This window comes from Nyctibius grandis, chromosome 2 (assembly GCF_013368605.1).
Source record: "Nyctibius grandis isolate bNycGra1 chromosome 2, bNycGra1.pri, whole genome shotgun sequence".
Taxonomy (NCBI): domain Eukaryota; kingdom Metazoa; phylum Chordata; class Aves; order Nyctibiiformes; family Nyctibiidae; genus Nyctibius; species Nyctibius grandis.
In genome coordinates, this window is record NC_090659.1 from 107,641,814 (window position 1) to 107,663,582 (window position 21,769).

General features: G+C 41.0%; 2 protein-coding genes across 7 annotated transcripts in view; one reads left to right on the forward strand and one right to left on the reverse strand.

Moving 5' to 3' along the window:
* PSPC1 (paraspeckle component 1) overlaps positions 1-15,811 on the forward strand; it is a 65,705-nt gene extending 49,894 nt beyond the window's left edge. The window contains exons 7-11 of one of the 5 annotated variants that reach the window (XR_011050303.1): positions 6,337-6,590; positions 9,749-9,852; positions 14,100-14,197; positions 14,447-14,653; positions 15,396-15,811. The gene's annotated coding sequence lies outside the window, so the exon portion shown is untranslated. The remainder of the gene's footprint in view (positions 1-6,336; positions 6,591-9,748; positions 9,853-14,099; positions 14,198-14,446; positions 14,654-15,395) is intronic. The other 4 variants (XR_011050306.1, XR_011050304.1, XR_011050305.1 and 1 more) reach the window with 4 other exon arrangements.
* Positions 15,812-17,692: 1,881 nt separating this feature from the next.
* Positions 17,693-21,769, reverse strand: part of MPHOSPH8 (M-phase phosphoprotein 8) — a 34,185-nt gene continuing 30,108 nt past the window's right edge. For both annotated transcript variants that reach the window (XM_068395437.1, XM_068395436.1), the window contains 2 exons: positions 21,086-21,169; positions 17,693-20,212 (listed from right to left, as the gene is read on the reverse strand). In XM_068395437.1, coding sequence (XP_068251538.1) covers positions 20,171-20,212; positions 21,086-21,169 — 126 coding nt within the window. In that variant the 3' untranslated portion in view covers positions 17,693-20,170. The remainder of the gene's footprint in view (positions 20,213-21,085; positions 21,170-21,769) is intronic.

The following is a 21,769-nucleotide window of genomic DNA, read 5'->3' on the forward strand; positions in this document are numbered from 1 at the left end:
AATGAGTTAAAGGAAAGAATCAGATGTCAGACGCACAGTAAAAACAGTTCTTTATATGATTTGGCAAGTCATTACATACCTCTCCATATGTGTTTTGTTAGTATATGAAATATCATGCATGTATTCTTAACCTGTTGTGTCATTAAAAAGGATTTATGGCTCTTCCTGAGGGTAGAAAAAAAAAGAGTTCATTCTGGATTAATGTAATTTTAAAGTTTCTTTTTTGTGCAAATTAATACACAATAATTAAGTGACAGAATACATGTGAACTTAAAAAAATAGGTAGGTACCCTTTCTTGACTTATGGTTGTGTGGAAATACTAATATGGAAAAGTAACAGTAGATTAAATGCCCTTCATGGGTTTGCAGATGGGGGATATAGTAATGTGGAAAAGCATGAAGATGTGGTTTGACCTCATCTTTCAGTTTGTTTCTTCTAAAAATTTGGAAGCTACCATAGAATTAAAAACCCCAAATATGACTCTTGGTAAGTTGTTCCAGAGTTCTACTATAAATGAAACTAGTTCAATGTAAACATGCAAATAAAATACATGCTTTAATGGACAAAGTAAATCTGAAAGCCTGTGTTTCATTAAGGTATAGAGAAGAGTACTGTTATTGGCTATATGTTCTCATATTTTCAGTTTTTGTCTACATAACCTTAAAGGAACAGAGGCGGAACTTAATGGCATGCAGAGAAAGGCTAAAAGGCTAAGTATACAAGACAAAATTGCACTGGGAAAGGACTGAAGCTCAAATATGTATAACTTAATATACCAGTGCTTCAACAGAGGACTTCTGTCATGAGTTTAGAGAGCTCCTGCTTAAAAACAAATGCTACCCAAACCTGATCCTTCTCTTATTGCAGGAAAATGTCATCTTTGCCTTGATTGTAACAAAACAAGAATAGGACCATCAGGATTTAAGTTTATGAAGAACATAATTATCTTGCCACAGTGATAAATCTGAGTAGTTGAACAGTCAGCACCTGAGGTAGCTTGTTTGCTGATAGGGTACATGTACAGCTGCGTGACTGTCATAGCCTTTCCAGGACTCTGAATATGGTAGTGTCTTCAGTTGTTTCACCAGTTGCTTCACCTGCCTCAGTTAATGAAGTTCCTTTATGGCTACAAGGATGCTTTTCAAAGTCTTCATCTCTTCTGCTTAGCAAATTTCGGTCGCAGAGTGGCAGCTACTGCAGTTGAGGGTGGTATAGTCATGGAGCACTTAAGTCAGCATTTGCTCTTGCCAGCCACAGTTGTCTTAGTTTACACCTTTTGAGTCCTTGCAGTGCGCTTCCAAATGTTAGTTTTCATGAATTATAAATGTGGTATTCTCAATGAGGTATTGATCTGAGCTAGCTTGAGTAGAGACTTAAGAAATGTTATATAGAAATTTTCCAAAAGTGCAAGCCAGTTACTTCTACTGTCAACGACACAAATTCCTTTGATAATTCAAGGTATGTTACAGAAAATTAACCGATTGGATGATTATTTCAGTCCGATTCCCTAATTTTGTAATAAAGATGCGAAGACCTGTTTCTACCTCCAGGTACTGAGGTTCATCTTTAAACTATTTGGATATCTGCATTTATTTTATTTTGCACAGTGTGGTGTAAACTAGAATCGCTCAAAATTTATGCATAAATATACCCTGTCAGAGCATACTCAGCAATCAGGTGCTGATCAGATGCAAGATTTTGCAGAGCTCAGAATGAAAGTAAGTTGACTGAAACTTGTTAAATAAGATGGAAATAAAGTTACGAGAAGGCAAGAACAAGGTGGAACAGAATAAGAGAGCAAACTGTGAGCTCTTTGAAGATGGTCTGTAAAAAGTAGCGGAAGAATCTGGTAACAGGTAAATGTTCTGTTAAGTTTTCAAAGAAATTGATGTATCAGTATGCAGAACTTCGGTTTGAAATGCGGACTTTGTTGGAGAAGCTGCTGCTTGCTTATGTGGAGTTTCTTTTTCAAGACATAGCAAATAATGCTGGTAGTGTGTTAGAATGGACATCTTTTCCTTGTGTATGTCAAAAGTCACAAAGAGGTAACTGAAGTAACAACTTTTGTGTTCTAGTCTGTGTTCATAACCATTTTCTCATTGATGTGTTGATATTTACAAATTTGTCACCTGACGTAATTTTGATAACTTCTTTTTATAACATTTTTAATGTGAGAATTGTAGTATGAGCTTCCATCTTGAAATCTTTAATTGAACCATGATGAAAAATAGTGCCAACAAGCAGTCTCTCTGATTGGAAATATTTTAGTCTTTAATATGATGCCAGCTGACTGCCTTTATATGTAAGATGATAACAAAAGGAAGTTCCCTGTGTCTTACCATGTGGTCTTGGCTTAGTCCTGTGCAAACATGGTTCCATCATTAAGGCCTTTGTACTTTGTTGTTCTCAAGCGAAGAAAGTTGTAGCCAACTGGATTGTCTTTTAAGGGGGGTAGATGGTAGAAGGGTTAATTTTAATAGTATTTCTAACATATGCTGAGATGCCTGATAGTTACTCTGTTACTCGAAGTGGAAATTATTCATGGTATTGTGCTTTTCAGTCCTCTTCGTTACATGTTAGCAGGTGCTTCCTTAGCTCTGCCTATATGAGAGCTGAGGCATAATGCTTTTTTAAATGTTTTGATATTCACTCATAAAGCTATTTCACTTTGGGTAGGAACAATAACTTTATCTTACAGGTAGTAGCCACTTCTACTAAAATATAAGTAAAATGTATTAGAAAGTTGAGATAAATCTTAGTGCAGCATCAGCAATATGTCCAATTGTGCAAGTAAAGGACAAAATGCCAAGTTTGAGTCCCAGTTCACCAGACGATGAAGCTTGTACAACAGTAGCACATAGAGAATCTCCGCTCTTCAGTTTTATGTGGTTGAGTTCACTGCATACTCTGCCTTAAAAATTTTCACAGGTTCCTTGGTGGTGTTATGCACAACTTTTAGCCCGGGTCTGAATAGTAATCTGCTTAGACTGGCCAAGTGCAGGCTGGGTTTCTTGCAAGGACTAGTTATATCATATAGAAATATCTGTAAATGCATTCATCTCTGCAAAACACAAGTTTTCATGAGAAATGGTACCTTTATTCAACATTGCTTTGTGGTTTTTTTCTTAAACAGGTAAGTCTATGTCAGTGGACCAATATGCAATAGAGCATTTGCAGGATACCCTGCAGTTTATTAATGCTGTTCTGTTGTCTTTGTCTTGAAATACAGATTACATTTCCTGTGTATTTCAAATCTAATATAAGATTTTCTTTTTTCTACCAAATATGGCTTTATTATGGTGGAAGCTAGGAGCTCTGGTGTTCTGTATTTGTCATGAAGTAATTGGAGATAAAAATTGTCACCCAGCAGAGTTAGCACAGGAGGGAAATTAATTGCACAATGAATTACCAGATTTTTTGACAGGACCAGAGGCAGTGGGCACAAATTGAAACACAGGAGGCTGTGTTTGAACGTCAGGGAACACATTTGTAATGTGAGGGTGACAGAGCACTGGCACAGATTGCCCAGGGATACCAAGCCTCTGCTCAAGGTGGCCCTGCTTGAGCAGGGGGGGTTGGACCAGATGATCTCTAGAGGTCCCTTCCAACATGAACCCTTCAGTGATTCTGTCATCTAAATAAAGCTTTGACTTTATTGAACTTTATATGAATTAACATTAAAACCCTATTGCATGCTTAAGTATTTGACTGCTTCCTTACTAGGTTTCATTTCAATATAGATATATGTATTGCTTGGCATTGTTAAATTTTACATTTTCAAATGAAGCACTTCAGAGATGAAAGCTCTTTGAGTGCGTCTTGAGTTGTTGCTCTTTATAAGGACCGTGTGACCAGAGCTTGCCCTGGCCTTTCCCCCAGCACAGTCTTATGGCTTCAGAGATTGTAGCCCCACAAAGATAATCAGTTCTGCTGTCATTATTTTCGAAGAGGAGGTTAGGACACGGGCCTAACTTGGCACCTGCTGCAAAAATGACAGGTAAGGAATCCTACAGGAGGGAATGGGGAGCGTTGTGTGAAGTTGTGTAAAGCAGCGTTGCTAACGCTTCTGAAGTAAATGTGCTGTGGTTTGGTGAGTGTCACAGTTCCTTAGGAATGCTGGGTTTTTAAATTAGAGAAAGTGGTATTCTGCACAATCTAGGAAGTTTCCTTTGAAACTAGATCCCCCCATAGTTTTTGGAAGATCCAAAATGTCCTCAAACTAGTGAGGTCATCACATCTCAACTATATATAAGTATTTTTCTGTAATATAAAGTTTATGCTGATACTCTGTAGTCTTAAATCTGAGAATACTGACTCTTAGGCTTTGCCTATACACATTTTTTCTGCTTTAAAACAATTTAAAAATTATTTTGAAATCAGACTAAATCTATATGAATAAATCTATGCCTATTTAAATGTCTCTAAAATTTTCTTAGTGGTTCTTTCATCTCAGATTGCATAATTGTAAACCTGTTTGCACAATGTGTAGCACAATGATATCCTGACTTCTGTTAAAGTAGTAGAGCAATAGTGATACTACTTTATGCTGCCTGTGCTGGTTTAACTATATCTCGTTTACGGCAGACTTTTCTAAATCTGTTTCAAACTCTGTATGTAAACAAGCCATAAGTTTCTGTGATAGTTGAACTCACTCAGAATTTGTAGAACCTGAGGTAAAACAAGCTCGTGAAATTTTAACTGTAACTTCAATGCTGAGTGCTGCAAGGGTTTCAGATGCTTTTGATCTGTCAGGTTTCTTAAGCTTTCTTTGTTGATTGGTGAAGTCACATCTATACGTCATTATTTCTAGGTGAAAGAGATGATGAGGGTTAAAGGTTATTCCCTTGCTCCTTCAACAGTTTTGTACTTCTTAGCTGTTCAAGATAAGGTAAAGTATCACAGAATGCTCAGGAACTTCGCATCCATGTAACAGGGCATGGGAGTTCGGAATGGAGAAAATGATCATGTTACTTGGATTTTTTTCCAAGCTGCTCAGCATGAACACAGTCATTGAAAGTAGAAATCTGAACACCTGAAGACATTTCTGCTGCATTAATGACAACGTACGTAGAATGGATAATTATGAAAATCACTGATCAGACACAGCTAGTCTGGTGCTGCAGATTCCTCAACTTGATATGGGAATGTTAGTGAGCAGTGTAGGGGAGGGGGCTGTATTCAAAAATATGGGATTGAGTTGCTGTATCTTATAGGATTATTTTAATGACTTTGACTACAGCCTGACAGTTCACAGAATTTTGCAAAAATGTATATATTGATATATAAAATATATATTAAAATATAACACTTTAATTATACTGTGTGATAGAAGCCTGAGTGATGTTAAGAAGTTAAAGACTTCTTTCCCTTCTGCTGATCAAACCCAAACTTCTTTGAAATCTTTTTTATAAAAGAAAATGGATCTTCCTTTTGTGTTAAATGCATGGTCTTACATATAGGCATGTAATGACTCACAATTTTTTTTTAAATTTACAAAGTATTTATAAATTTCAGTGTCTTCAAGTTCAGACCTTACTTAAGCTACACAGATGAAATCTTTGTCCTTTCTGTTTAAATCTTTTCAGACCTGCTCATCATTCCCCAAATACTGAAGAAATAGTTTAACTTCAATATTAGTGAAGTTTTGCAACCCAAGCAAAACAGAAAAATAAGTGTCCCTGACTCGTAGTAGGTGTCACTGGTACGGGTTTGTTACCTGGCCAGTAGTAACTGCCACCGTTTTTCTTTTTTGAAATCTGATTCCAGAAGAGGAGTATCGCTACATCCACATTCCTTATTCTGTGTAAGATGCTAACGTCAGATGCCCAATACCTTATAAATTGAAAATTGTGAAATAGATGTCTCATCAAGGAAACTGAATGCCTTGCTGGCTCAGTTCAAGTAGTATTTGCCTTTTTGTTTCTAGGAACTTGATTTTATTTTTGAGCCTTAATTTGGTAATGTTCACTTTTTCCCTTAAATACTTCTTTGCTTCTAGCTGTCTGCAAGTATGTGCTCTTAAGGAGAGAATTTGGGGAATATAAGATTGGGAAAGGTTATGTTGCAGTTTGCCTCCTGCACGCGCTGGCAGCCATGCAATGATGCCCAGGTGACAATTGATTTACTACTCTCTGGTGGTTTTATTGTTGCAAATGTGTGCTTTTGTCCTCAGCAGGGGCTACTCATGATTCAGGTGAGCAGCTTTGGCCAGACTTGAGTAAAAACTAAGAGAAGAATGGGGAGGAAAAGATTGCTTGACCATTTAAAAATGTATAGCACTGGATCTTCTGTTAGTACATCAGCAGCCAACATTGTTATCTGTTACCTTTTGATAGGTGAGCCTGAACAAATGCAAACATGAACACAGCTCTGCGGATCATCTCGGGTTCCCTTTGGAAACCCCAAATAAATGGCCACAAGGGATTGTGTTCTCCTGAGAACAGCTCGGCATTGGAGTTCTTCCTTTCTGTGTCATGGATAGTGGCTCTGCTACTCTCAAAGCGATACCTCTGCCTGCTGGTGCAGAATGTCCTGTGGTCCACTTCAGTGGAAGGCAGAATTTACCTGTGCTGCCGTTCAGTGTTGCTAGGTAATTTTTAAAGTAGACATAAAATAAAGGGGGAAATGGAGGGAAATATAGGGGGGAAGCTCTTTGTTGCAGTAGCCACCAAAAATCCTGTCAATTTTTTTTTTTAAAAAAAAAGCAACCTGTCCTGTCAGTCGAGGCAGTGAAGCTGCACAGCGTCAGTGTGCAAGGCAATCGTAAAACGTCCTGCAGTGTTGTGGATTGTCACGGCTGTTTCTGCTTGGTGTGCTGCTGCGGCGGCTTGGGGCTTGTCTCACACAGCCATTCTGTGTGGGAAAGACAGTAGTGGGGAGTACTCTGTAAAGCTGAATATGCGTTACCTGAGGTTGTACTGAGGAGCTGGTTTTCAATTTCCCTTGATAATGGCACAATATGTGCACAGTATCAGTCAGTTTGTGCATGATGCATCTGTTCTCTTCAGAACAGGCATGTTTATCATGCTGTTAGCCTTTTAGAATATTTCAGATCCATTTTGCTCGGCATCATACCCACTTTGAGCTTTAATTTAAAGAAAAGCTTTATCATATGAATGAAGGTGATTCAGAGTCTGTTACTTTGAAAATAACTATTTGCTGTGTTCCTGCTCACTCTTGGAAATCCATTTTTTCAGCACTAGCTGCTAGGATACGTTTGGGTCTAACAAAGTAATTACTGTAATCATAAACAGTAGGGTCTATATAGGGTAGAGAGGTTGGAATGATCTTAATTTCTTGTAGAGAGTGAATCCTGAAGAAATAGTGCAGAGGCAGAGACATACTGTTTAAAAAAAAAAAAAAAACAACCCATGCTATATAATCACTGTGTAAGTATTTGAGTTATGGTAAATGATTAATTTGCAACGCTACCATATGCTCTTACTGGTTAGTTTTAGGCATTGTCTTTAAAAACATACCAGATTTATTTGGCTACAGTTTTGTCACTATTATCTATTAGTTGCCAAGAATCTGGCTTCCTGCTTTCTCTTCAGTAAATCTGGGTGGCCAAGAAAGAGAAGGTAATATACACTGACTGTTACAGAAACTGGAGAGACTTTTAGCCTTTTGGAGGTCCTAGCCTTGCTGTTTGTAGATAGGGGAGAAAAGGAAGAAAAGCCTCATTATTATGTTTTTTTTTTCATAATGTTAAAATACAGACCAAAAGGTGGGCAGTTCGTAAGTGCACCTTCCCTTCAAGATGGGCACATACTTGTCAATAGCTGTGTTAGTTTCACCATGTGGAGGTGATGTCCCAGGACACTAATATTTGTCCAGATGACAATTCCAGCCTGGTCCCTGAGGCTGACAGTCATCACTGCAGCCCTTATTGTATTTGACCTGCTAAATGATTTTAATACTAGCACTTGCAAAATTACAGCTCTGGTTATAACGGGTTAGTGGGCTGTGCTTTGTCGTACCTGCTTTAGGAAGAGAGTACCATCTAGCTGAATGTCTGTGTTATGGAACAGATAACAGAACTTCTGAAACTGGATATATAGCAAACTGCAGCATGAGGGGAAAGGATGAAAAGAAAGCAAATGGGAGAACTGATGAATTAACAGCACTTCTAATAGGACTCTGACATTAAATTTTGCCAACTTTGAAATCTTATTTATTCTGAACTGCTGGCCTTTTTTCAGCTGTATCTGATAAGGTAAATGTTACCTTTATTTTAAATGTTTGTAGTTGTGTGCTGTAATTTGCACAGTCAATTCTGAGTTGCTTTTTGGGGCTGTTCCTGAAGTGAAGCTAGCCTGAAAGGTACAACCTGTGTGTGGCTTTCCAAAGTAATTCTTCCTGTAACAAATACTTTGCAGGGTGTGATAAGTTTTCTGATCATCAAGCAGGACCTCAAGATGTTGGTAAATTGTTTAAAGAAGTCTTTATCTGAGCACACAGAGTTCTTCATCCCCTTGCGCTGCTGTAATCGGGGGCTTTCCAGGCAGTCTTCCTCTCTGCAGGCATTTCTGTAGGGCTCCTTGGCTCTGCAACATGTTTCTATGTCTGCTTCCCCAGCCTGAGCAATGCATTATGTTAAACCTATCAAACGTTGCAGTACTTGGGTGTTATCTTAAATCGGAGGTATTTGTGGGGAAGAGGTGATGTTAATTGGGGGAGGGAGGAGGGAATGTGTGCATCTGGGTGAGAGCTGTTCTGAAGCCTGAATGGCTGGGGCAGGGAGCTGTTGAATTTAAACCCTTTGGATCATTCATTATTTTGTGTGTGGACTCTGGAAGAAGACACACAGAGTTCAAGGTAGATACCCTCATTAACACTTTTGGTTATTATTTAGGCCTTTTTGAATATAATTACAATAACTTTAATTATGAATTAATTAATGTAGTAGGAATAAAATTATACTCTGACTTGCTGTTTGTTCTTCCAACTGCACTTAACTGCAAATGCAAGCAGATGTACTGCAGAAGTTTTAAAATGACGAAAGTCTTAAACTTTTGCATCAATTTCTGATGCTTTTAGTATTAAAATGTATTTTAATGAGACTTGTATGCAGGTCTGTTCGGAGATGTTATAATGTAGGACATTTTACTCCAGTTCAGTTGTATTATTTTCATATACAGCTTTGCCCCTTCTAAGCATCCATTACATGTCTGTACCACAGCAGGCTGTGGAGCTGGGAGGAGACTCTTTCTGCTTCCAGACTCTCAGTCCATCTACAGTGAGAGCAGTTAGTTCTCAAATTTCATTAATAACTCTGTGTTGTGTGCAGGGATCCTAATTACTGTGGTGGCAATAAAATGAGAAGGATGAAACGTCATTTTGGCCACATGCATTAGCAGGCCTAGAAGACGACAGTGTTGTGTTTGATGTGTGTGTTTTAAAAACCCTTCAAGGAGAAATGACTCAGGGCTCTTTGGAGCAGAACTGCACTTAGTCTACTCCAAGCAGAAGTCTGAAAATCTAGGAACTTGTTAATATTCTTTGAACAGCTGTTCTTTTTTAACTGCTGAGGTAGTAAAATTAAATTTAAAATCTTTAGAGAAATCTGTGTAGTAACAGTGGTAAGAATGGGTAGAGAATAAATGGATTTCTTTTCCTGGTAATGTGAAGTTTTATTATGGTTTATTTCTCCATATTATACTTACGGGTATTTGAAAAGAGAAACTACTGTATTTTTCTAGTTTGTTTTGAAGTGTCACAGTTATTTACTGTCTCTTTATTTTTTAGGTTATTATTAAAATCTTAAAATGCAGATGAAGACTGGCTTGTGCAGAATCCTTCTGCTATCTTATGCATACAAAAGGGAGTCCTAAACCAAGTTTTAATAACAGGTATGTATGAGGATATTTGGCTTTATGCAGCAATTACTGAAATAAGGAGCCCTCTTTTTGTTCACATTTGTGATTTAATGTATTTTTGCTTCTACACTTCAACTAATACTTACTTTCAGATAATGTAATTCCTTGCATAATTCCTGTCACATGTTAACATGTTTTTAAAGGACTTGGAAGTATGTGTACACAGCCTCTTGCAGACAGCTCAAAATCTGGCTAGCCATAATGTGTCTTACATCCAAAAACCATAGTGCCACATTAATATGATGCCGTGTCCGAGCTGCTGGATGTTAGTGGTACATTGCACTCAGAATCTAGTTTGTACGATTAACATGGTAGTTTTTGATTCTGAACAGTCCTCAGCGTTAGCCAGTAGGCTTTGGTCTAGAAGGCTGTGTCCGTGTACCCTGTAAAACCTGGAGTAGAGTTCAGTTTGCCTACACACAGGTATGTAGCGTCATCTACCCTGGGTGTTGGAAGCATCTCTGTGAGACTGACAGGGAAGTTCTAAAGGGAGATTTATGCAGCTTGGTTTGGTAGTTCTGATAGTTCTGGAATTCCAAAGTGTCAGTTGCTTTTATAAAGTAAAAATAATTTTAAACACTGATGGGATTTGACTGAGATGTGCAAGAGGAATTTGGGTTAGTTGTCCTCTGTGTGTGTTTGGCCTAGTACACATACTCAGAGCTGTCTCTATAGTTGTTTTAACAGTAAACAGAGAACTAGATATATATAAAGAACAAGGCATATTGAGCTGTTTATTAATGACATGTGAAAGATGTCCCTGCCCATGGCAGGGGGGTTGGACTAGATGATCTTCAAAGGTCCCTTCCAACCCAAACCATTCTGTGATTCTCTAGTAGCAGTCCATATGATTTATTGCTAATTGGAGGGGTCCTTTTACTGATTTCCAAGTCAGCTGGTAACTAAGTGTGGGAAGTAAGCAGTAAAACTTCAGAGAGTAGCATGGGAATTATAAACACGATGGGGTTCTTTGTCACTGTGTAAAAAGCATGGGAAAGGCAACACGAGAGAAGAGATCTTTCTGCAGTCATACATCTCAAACTGTACTGTGAGTTATAACGAATACTGAAAAATTGCCTATGAGGTCTTTGATTCCCGAGACTGAAATCATTCAAACTTTCTACCCAAGACAGGCAGAATCCTATTATACTCTCCACAGAAGCTCTGTCTCCTTTTTTTCTACCTTTTACTCTCTACCTGCTATGCCTTGTTGCATCTTTCACTTAGGTAGCACTGCTTTGTAAAGGATTTTTCCTAAAGGAAAATTTTTCTCTGTGGATGCTTCAGATGAAGAGTTGGAGCCCTGCGCCCCTCCCTAGTGTTCAGGTCACCCTGGTAACGCACTACATGCCAGAGAGCGAGGCAGTTACCCTTGCTACTCCTCAGCCCTGCAGTGCTAACTCCCATCTCACCTCTGCAGCTGAAATTGGGGCAGGCTTTTCACAGAATCCCAGAATCTCTGAGGCTGGAAGGGCACTGTGGAGATTGCATAATCCAGCACCCTGCTCAGAGCAGGATGTCAGGTAGAGCAGGTTGTCCTGGACCATCTCCATTTGGGTTTGGTCTCCAAAGAATGGAGACCTCACCACCTCTCTGGGCAACCCGTACCAGTGCTTGGTCACCCTTGCAGTACAAGTTTCCTGATGTTCTCCTGTGTTTCAGTTTGTGCCCCTTGCCTCTGGTCCTGTCCCTGGGCACCACTGGGAAGACTCCGGCTCTGTCATCTTTATACCCGCTCATTAGATGTTTATAAATATTTATAAGATTTTGCCCCGCCTTCTCCAGGCTGAACAGTCCCAGCTCTCTCAGCCTTTCATAACATGAAAGATGGTAGAGTCCCTCAGTCGTCTTCCGTTCCGTTCACTGAACTCAATCCAGTATGTCCACGTCTCTTGTACTGGGGAGCCCAACACAGGACACAACACTCCAGATGTCTCACTGGGGCTGAGTAGAGGGGAAGGATCACCTCCTTCCATCTGATGGCAACTTTTTTTGTAAGGCAGTGCAGGATGCCATTGTCCGCCTTTGTGGCCAGGTCACATTCTTTGCTCATGGTGGCTTTTGGACTTGGTGTTCACCAAGACCCCCAGGTCTTTACCTGCAAAGCTGCTTTCCAGCCAGTTGGCCTCCAGCCTGTCATGGTGCCTGGGATTACGCCTCCCTAAGTGCAGGATTTGACATTTCCCTGTTGAATTTCATGAGATCCTGTGGGCCCGTTTCTCCAGCCTGCCGAGGTCTCTCTGGATGGCAGTGCAGTCCTCTGCCTTATCAGCCGCTCCTCTCATCTTTCTATCACCTCCAAACTTGCTGAGGGTGTGCTCTGTCCCATCATCCAGGTTGTAAATGAAGATGTGGAAAAGGACTGGCCCCAGCACTGATTCCTGGGATGTTCTGCTACTTACTGGCCTCCAACTGGACTTTGTGCTGTTGATCACAACCTTCTGGGCGTGGCTGTTCAGCCACTTTTCAGTCTGCCATATTGTCCACTTATTGAGCCTGTACTTTATCTGCTTTTCAATGAAGATACTATAGCAGACAGTGTCAAAAGCCCCCATGAAGTCAAGGTAGACAGCATCCACTGCTCTCCCCATGTCCACTGGACTGGTCCCTCATCATGGCAGGCTGTCACGTTAGGATCCTTAAGGATTTGCAGATGGCCCCTTTGTAAATCCATGCTGACTCCTCCCAGTTACCTGCTTGTCCTTCTTGGTCTGGAAATGGTTTCCAGGAGTCCATTACCTTCCCAGGGCGTGTCGTTCCCTGGGTTCTCCTTCCTTCCCTTCCTGAAGACTGGAGTGACACTTGCTTTCCTCTGGTCCTCGCACACCTCTCCCTGTTGCTGTGCCCTTTCAGCAACAGAGAGCAGCCTGGCAATGCCAGCAGCCAGTTCCCTTGGCACTTGTGGCAACTTCCCATCAGGCCCAACGCACATAACTTGGGTCCCACTGAAGTGTTCCCTAACCTGGACCCTGGTACCTGTTCGCTGTTGAAGGGCGGCGGGGCTGAGGAGGTGGGAAAACTGATACACGCCTTGTTTTGTGGTTTTGCCTTGCCCTTTACTAAGGAGTTCCCTGTTATCTTCTAGTTGTAGTAAAATCACAATAAAATCATAATATAAAAATAATCACACAATAAAGCGTAAGATACACCAGGCTATGGAAACAAGCAAGCTACAAGCATTTACTCACAAAATCTAAGAGACAGTACAGTTAAAACTTCATCAGAAAAGTAGTAGTAACAGAAAAAACACTTGCTTAATTTTTTCAAAGTTTGACTCAAATGAGATTTTTTTCTCCAGCTGACATTTTGTCTTGACCATGTAGCTGTTGGGAGTCCAGCCTTCGTGCTTGTCCTTACGTATCAGACTGCCCCTGTGCAAAGGAGACGTGTGGGAGCCTTGGCGTTTGGCAGGTTTCCCAGGCGCCTCAGAATTTTTCTGTCCTCAACTTACAGTTTCCTTCCTGTGAAGGGAAGAGTGGATGGCCAAGGTTCCTTGGAGATACAAGTGTTTCTTTGACGGGCTAAATAATGACTCCTTGTGTCAGTGGAGTGATAAAATCCTTCCGTTCTCTTTCCCCATTATTTGTGTGCACACACTTCAGATTGCAATGTGAACCTGGCTGACAAAGCCTAATGGCCTAATTAAATTGTGTTAAAAATTGTGTTAATTGAAGATTAGATAAAAATGTGAGTGGATTGCATTGTATTTGGGGCAGAGTGTGCAAAAGCAAACTGCGAAAAAGTTGCAAGAGACTCTGGGAGAGCGAGCCAAATTAGTCACATAAAGAAAGTTATGGCTGCTGAGTTGGATCTTCCTTGCAGTATTGCAGAGGTGAGAGCTGGCCTGGGGGTGTCACCGCGTTCCCTTCTTCAACGTGGAAATAAATTTCATACAGTTGTCATACCAGAAAATGCACTGGGCTCCGATTTAATCTGTGGTGAGGTCAGAATGTCCCGTCAGGCTGCCTGCTGCTGGGCTTCCTGCGCAGGGGTAGAGAATTCCAGGTAACCTCTTGGAAGGGCTCCCTGGGAAAGCGGTTACCACTTCCCAGCTCTTTATCCAGTTGCTCATGCCTTGCTCTGTAGTTTGCTATTTGAGTCTTGTAGTTGGCTGTACTCTGATTACAAAGTACTTTTTCAAGGAAGTTACCACTTCAGTGTCTTGTAACTCCTCAGCCTGAATTGTATTTATTTCCTGAAAATGTTCTCCATTGCATTAGGCTTCTGTACAGCCTCAGAACTGAAGGTGGCTTTCTGCAATACCGTGACCATGTGCGAAATGTTGCTCTTCAAGCTGGAATTACAAGGACCATCAGGGGTGAGAATAAAATCGTGTTGTCACTAGTTAGAGCACTTAACAGTGGTGGTGACTTTTGTGATGGAATCAGTTTCCTTTGTGCTCAGTTATCAGTCTCTTTGTATGATTTTCATGCTAAACACGTGCTCTTTTTTCTTGGGCTCTGTGCTCTTGGGCACAAGAGTAATGCTGTTATCCAATAACATAGTAATTAAATCCATGGAGAGGGATGAATTCATCACTCTCGCTTAAGCTGTATTTTGCTTGCAGACAGGTCTGCCCTGTGAGGCCTGAGGGAATAGGGCCGTTTGAAATGGTGGGAAGAGGACCAGCGTGGGGGTGGTGTGTTCCCACCAGCACCCTGGATCGGAAAAGGCCCACCAGAAGAACCTGACTACGCTGCTTGCGATGTTCGAGATGCCTCTTCGTGTACGAGGAGACGAGTTACGTTACGCTCTTCAGCCTCTGGCAGAGAAGGTGGGGCCCAGTGTTAAGCAAAGTCGAGCATTTCATTATAAAGCTGACATTGGCCAACTGATCCATGTAACTCCAGCCTTGGCTCCCTTTTTATCTAGGCTGTGCCAGCAGCAGATTTTCTTTCCAGATCTCCAGTACTAGCGTGGGGAAATGGTGTTGATAAAAGGATTAAGTTTGTATATGCTACAACAGGAATCAGAGTAAATGATAACATTAAAAGACTGCTCCTTGGTTAGATGATTGATTTTAGACTAAAAAAAATGCCTTTAAATAATTAAGAAAATATTTTTCAAGCACTAAAATATGTGACAAAAGATAGGACAGTGGTGGGTTTTATATTTAAAGAAAAAACAAGAGCGTGGATTGTGTTTAAGTTGCAGTAGAGTTTAAAGGAGCTCAGAAGTATTAGTTACCTAGAGAAAATTGTATGAGCCAGCAACAGCTGAAAAGGCCTTGTATGAGCCAGCAACAGCTGAAAAGGCCTGGAAGGAAACGTTAACCAAGGGGGAGACTGAAGCTGCAGTCAGATTTCACTGTCCGCGCAGTTAAGCAGCCCAGTAAAAAGATCAAAAACCAGGAGTGAAATCAGTACTGAAAAATGAATTTTGATGCGATGACATTTAACATGGCACTGTAATAGATCACCAGGGTTCTTTCAGGGTTTCTGTATCTATTAGAAAACTGTTTCAAATTAATCAATGAATAATAGGATGTTTATTTTCCATTTTCTGAAATCAACAAGGCAGTGAACACGAACCAAGGCCTGACAGGAACCTCACCGAGTTCAGTAAAGGCAAATGCAAAGTCCTGCAGTGGGAACTGAATAACTTGATGCAGTTGTGCAGCCAGGGCACAGACTGCTTGTGAAGCAGCTTTGTAGAGGCTGATCTGGGAGCCCTGAGAGACAACTGAAGATGAAGGTGGCCAACCCCGTCCTGGGCTCCATCAGAAGAGCACAGCTGAGCCGGGGCAAGGAAAGCAATCTCTCCTCTCTGTTCAGCGTTTCTGAGACTGCAGCTGCAGCGCTGTGAGCAGTGCTGGGCTCCTGCAGACAAGATACATGTGGGAACCAGCCCAGTGGAGGCCACGAAGGTGACCAGGAGGTTAGAGCACAAGAGCCATGGGGGATAGGCAGCTGGGGGTGTTCAGTCTGGAAAACAGGAGGTTGGGGGTGGGGGGCGGGAGGAAACGGGGCTAGAAAAGATGGAGCCAGGCTCATCTTAGAGGTGGCACAGTAATGAGGAAGTCTTGTGGCATTTTCAGTGTATGTAAGTGTTGCATCATACCACTAATAAAAATAGTATCTTGCTGTACTTAATTGGCATCTCCACCATGTGGAAGCAGTGGGAGTTCCTGGTACCCCTTCTGTTCTGGGAAGGGTGAATGCAGGGCAGCCTGTGGTGGGGGGGTCATGTGGGGCAATGGTCATGTGCGGTTTAGGAATCTTTATCCTACTGTTCACAGAAATATGAACTGACAGATGCAGGGAAGCAAGGGAAATGTCAAATGTGTGCACAGCTCCCATGCAAACTTTCCCAGACAGGATGTCACAACCGGCTTGGTAAAGCCTTTTAAAAAAAATACGCATGTAAGCCTGGCCTTTGCAGGCTGGGGCCCTGGCTGTCACTGAGGCAGGGACAGCAGCTTTACCCCCATGACAGGGATGAGTGTGTTCAGTGTAAGATGTGCAACTGCTGTAACAGGCCTAACTAGGCTTTTCTTCCCCAAATTCATATTCCCTCAACTTGTCTATGGAAAGTCCATACAAGCAGCAGCTCCAGGGAATGAGACTTCTTGTCAAAACATGAAGGTTTGTGATACAGGGTCAGGATCTCACCACATGGGTAATATGGGCCTCCAGCTCTGGCTGAAAACGTGACTGCTGCTGGAATGAAGCCAGTTTTGGAGCAGTCAGTGGTCTCCCTGGGGGTGGTGACAATGTTGTCAGTCCCATACACATGGTTTGGGTTGTCTTGGAGCTGTGCCTGCCAGCGTTTTAAGGGGCATGCACATGAGAGGAGCTAGGCCATGTTAAGGTCTGACCCATCTACTACAACTCAGTCTGTGCCAATAGTAACTAACCACAGAGGAGTTCCTTACAGTTCAAATTGCATAGGAAGTATTAAAAGAAATTCTTGAGAAAAAGTTCAATTGTAGCTGTCCTGCACAACAGCTGAGACTTCACTGTAGAGAAACAGTTCACGTGAGACCAAAAAGAACCATCTACTGCCTGGTCCCTTCCTCCTGGCTGTTGTACTTGAGGTGTTTGAGATTTTTTTTTTTTTTGAGCCCCTTTTCTAACCTTAATTTTTACTGCTGCCTCAGTCCTCAAATTTGTGTTCCTTGCTGTCTTTTGTCTGCTTTTAGTATGTTTTGCCTAACCCTGTCTTTGCCTTTCACACAAACATTTTTAAGATGGGCTTGGAATCTGAAAAATATTTTCCCCATTTGTGGCATACAGCAAAGCTGAGCAGTTTTAAAGTGCCAGAATTCAGTGATGGGCGTGCAGTGCATGCCCACGGGCCCCAGTAGCTTACACAGATGGGGCCATTCGAGTTCTCTTGCATTCTTAAAAGGTACGGCTCCATTTCAGCTCCACCTTACAGAGGGAGACGCCAGGAAAACAGAAGACCTCGCCTGATGCATTCCTATAGCTGGGCTGCCTCGGCTCCTGTCCTACTGCCACTGCTCTGAAGGGCTGACCTAAAGGAACAAGATTTTACACTGGCTGTTCTCCAGTACTGTAGGGAAGGCAAACGGCAATAACAGAACTGTGGCAGGTACAGGCAGAGCATTTTAGGCCAGCCCTCAGGCACTGTGAGCAATCCTAGCTGGCTGAGATGGCAGCTGCACTCTGTGCTACCTCTCTCTTCTCTATGTCGAAACAGCTTTCTCCCATCCAGACTGACTGATCAAAAACATCTCATTTTTTGAAAAATGGGTACAGAAAGCACAGAGGACAAATGACAAGCAGCTTCCGTATCTGTGCCAGAAGCCAGGAACACACATACGGGTGTTGCAGCAGTGAAAGACAATGAATCCAACCCTCAGAACACTTTATTGCCATCACAGTGTATAGTAACTGCAGCTGCTCAGCCGTACTGCCAGAAACTGAGCACATACTCAAAAGGTATTTCTCCACAGTGCCTAAAGAAGCGTTCTTTAGTGTAGCTACTTGCTCTTTGTCCACCAAAACCTTTTTCTTAGCAATTGGATAAAAACCATATAATATAATCAGACAAAAACCAGCTTCAAACATCTTTTTATATGCCTTTTATGCGTCTTCAGTAGGGATTTTGAATTCATGTTGCCAACTACAAGAGAAAGATTGCTGCAAAATCCATCCCTCAATAAAAGCATCAGGAACCCAAATTCTACTCCCATGTCCTATGAAACTCCTCCCTCTCTCCCAAATGCCTCAAGGGACAAAACCAAAACCCACAAACCCCCAAACAAAACGAACCCCCAAAATCAACAGCCTTTGATAAACTACTTGCTACATAGAATTACCAGACATTCTTAGGTTAGACTGTACAACAGTTTCTAAATAGCAACTATATTATATGGACATTTGTTCAAAACCCTTTTGTCCCCACCTTAAACATCTTGGAATATTCACACTGACATGTGCTGTACAGAGCTTACCACACACGCACTGTGCTGTGAAGTGTACAATGCAGGAGTAACTGAGGAGGGGGTGGCCACGTACATGAAAACTGTCACTCCAGCATCAGGCAACACTTATCCCCTTTCCAACACAATCCCCTTTCCTTCCTCCTCTTCCATGGTTAAGCAGAGTGACTAAAAAGCCATACAGCTACACAAAGTCCATGTGCAGGTAGTGACATACCTGATCCTCAGCCAGTGCTTTTCATGCATTTCAGGTGGTCACACAGCAAAATGAGGTATCTATCATCTAACACGTTTCAGAGAGGTGGAGGTACCAAGTCTGTTCACAACCCACGCTTGTGACCAGCTCATCAATACTGTTTGTTTGCAAAAAAGAAAGAGGCAACTATTCTAAATCAAACCAGAAACAAGTAGTTGTATGTCATGTTGCTGTCCTAGTTCTATATAGGTTAATGTGACATTCCACAAAACTGAAAGTGTCTTTTGTTACTCATTTGGCATCTCTTAAATATGAAAGTTTTCAACTTTTAAGAACCAAAAGTTAAAAACTGGTTAATTGAACTTTATATTAAAAAGTCACAGTTAAAAGGATACTGAACACATCTGCACCATTTTGATGGTGAGCACTTAAATACATTAAGAATTTCTCTACAATAGTTTTGCTAATAACAGAGGCACGTAGTGGCATGTAAACTACACGTGGCAACCAGAACAGCAAAGGCACCATCTGGATTTTTTTTTTTTTTTTTTTTTAGTTTGAGATGGTTAATTTACAAAGAAAAATATTCTACACTTCATGCAGAAGTATTACATTTGTATTTTACAGCAGAGGACCATTACAGAACTGCTGTCATCTGCTAAAATGGGTCACTTTTAAATAAAAAATAAAAAAAAAAAAAAAAAAAAAAAAAGATAGCAGCTCTTTGCACTGAGGAACTGAGTTTCTGAATTAAAGGACAATACATGTTCTCCTCTGTCAGGCCGAGAACATCTGAAATCCTCTATGTATCTTCTTGCCTACAAAAAGCCTTGCCTGCACATTTAAGGTAGTTACAAGTTTTCTAGTTTGCTATTTTCACCCTACATTTGTTTTCCCAGATGTCACTTGACTAAGAACTGAGAAGTTAAGATGTCCATAAAACTGTATCATCAGTTGCTTCTCCAACACAAAAGTAGTTTCAGAACACTGACATAACTGGGAATCTGACTGCGATCCTCTATGAATGGAGCCCCTTTGGATGTCTCTGTTCATACCTGCAGACGTAACCGGGTTTGCTCACAGGGGATCACTATAAGCATAAGTGCCTTCTCACTGGGAGACAGCAGCAGGAACAGTTTCAAACCAGAACACAGCCCTCAGCAATTCAAAGTTAAATCTAATGCAGTGACTTCGAAGTGTAATTTTTGCCCATGGCTCCAAGAATATGACAGTTCTGCATTTTACATAGAAACATTACAGTCAGAGTAAGTAGAAAATTTTAGTTTACAAATGGAAAAGATCTTTCTATTAAAAAAGACATTTCACGTAGTTACCTTAAATAGTTCTTATATGCACCGTTCCACATTGTGGAAAAGCTGAAATATGCAGTCTGGACTCCACAAGTTAAAGAAAAACAGAATTATATGTATTGGCACAAATACTTACATCTACATCTGTACAAAGTAAAAAAATCTGACAACCCTGTCCCACCAGCGCAGTGAATTCAACTGCTTTCCAACACACTCTTTCCTATGGGACTGCCAACAAGGGACAGTGAGATGGCAACTTAGTCTTAAAGGAGTGTGGTGCCAAAAAGTTCCAAACTGCTTTGTCAGTCTCTAAACAGAGGAAATCAGAAGTATATCCAAAGAAGTGTCAGTCCCCTCAACAGGCTCGCAGCTGTGAGGTCACTGCAGCTGCACGCGGTATGCGCCTATCAGCAGCTTTACCTGTAAAAGCAAACAAAGGTTTCACATAAAGATTGTTCACATGTAACCACCGTATTACACACTTCTTTTATTAAAGAAAAGCATGAGCAAAAGCATACATTGCTAGTGACTAAGAAAGAAGAACTTGCAAGCTGTGTTCAATAAAATCAGTTTCCAGCAGCCCTGTTGAAATAGGGATGGCTTGTAAAAGGACTCGAGTAGAATACTACTGCATTAGGTGGTGGTTAAACAAGTTAGCCCCAAATCTGAACTAGACATACACATACACTTCCATCTGAATAGGAGTTCAATTTTGTCCTTTAAAAAAAGGCACAATAAAACATTTAAGAGTATATGTTTTATATCTGAAGATCTAGAAAATTTACTGTTGCATCTTCCAAGGATAAAAATAAATGCTATCAGAACATGATCTGTTATTCATCTTGCAACATGTAGTGGGACTACTGCCCAAACCACCTGGAAAATACAACAGATGACACAGGCTATTTAAAAGCAGACTGCATGTCCTAGTAAATACTTCCAAGTTCTTCTAAACACGAACACAAAAACATCTGTATGCAAAAAAATAACTGACGCTCCATGTATCTGTTAGTCATTAAATTCACAATATAGAGGGGGAAAACGTTTAGCTGTAACATTACTTTATCCTGGTGCATGAATTATTCTGACTGCAGCATAAAGGCATTTAATTATGACAGAACTAACGGCCTAGGCAATGTCACAGGATGGAACTGTAACTGATGGGAACTGGGATGAAGGGGCCGTGGCAAGTCCTTAGTGTTACATTTGCAACATACAACTCTGAAGCATGTAGGCTACGGAGGAGTTATTGTACAACAAATTAACATATTTAATTGTGAGAGCATTTTGTACCTTGGCAGTAGGAGCTTCTGCCAACCGTATAAAAAGCTTGTTAAGGCCTGCAGTAGGGCTGAAGGAATAAATAAAGTGACTATCCTAAAAGGAAAGAGAAAACGGACAAAGTTAATGGCAGGATATGGCTGAAAGTGCTATGCAAGTGGACTAACAGAACACAACATTTTAACTAGGCATTTTTTGAGAGAAAGTTGGTTCTTTACTGCAAAGAACCTTTGGTGCAACCACAGAGAAAACAGGACGACTTTGAAAAAGCGTGCATAGGGATGCACTTAATAGATTCCAAAAAAATAATCAAAAATTGGAAATTAACCATTAGAAGTAGGAGGTGGGTTGTTAAAACAAGACAAAGGAGTTATATTTAAGAACTTGGGTCAAAAATTTGAGAGGCTAGGTGAATTCGAGAAGTGAAACAGCTTTCAATTCAGGATTCCCACCTGCCTGCTCAAACCCTCAGTTCTGACATCACAGAATCACAGAAGGGTTGAGGTTGGAAAGGACCTCTGGAGGTCATCTGGTCCAAGCCCCTGCTCAAGCAGGGGCACCTAGAAGCAGGTTGTCCAGCACTGTGTCCCTGCCTTTTAAGGCATAAATTTTAATGGATTCTAGCATATGCAAGGTTCGTAGTTTTCTCTATATACACAGAAGAATTAAGTTTTATTAAAAAAACCTATTGTGATA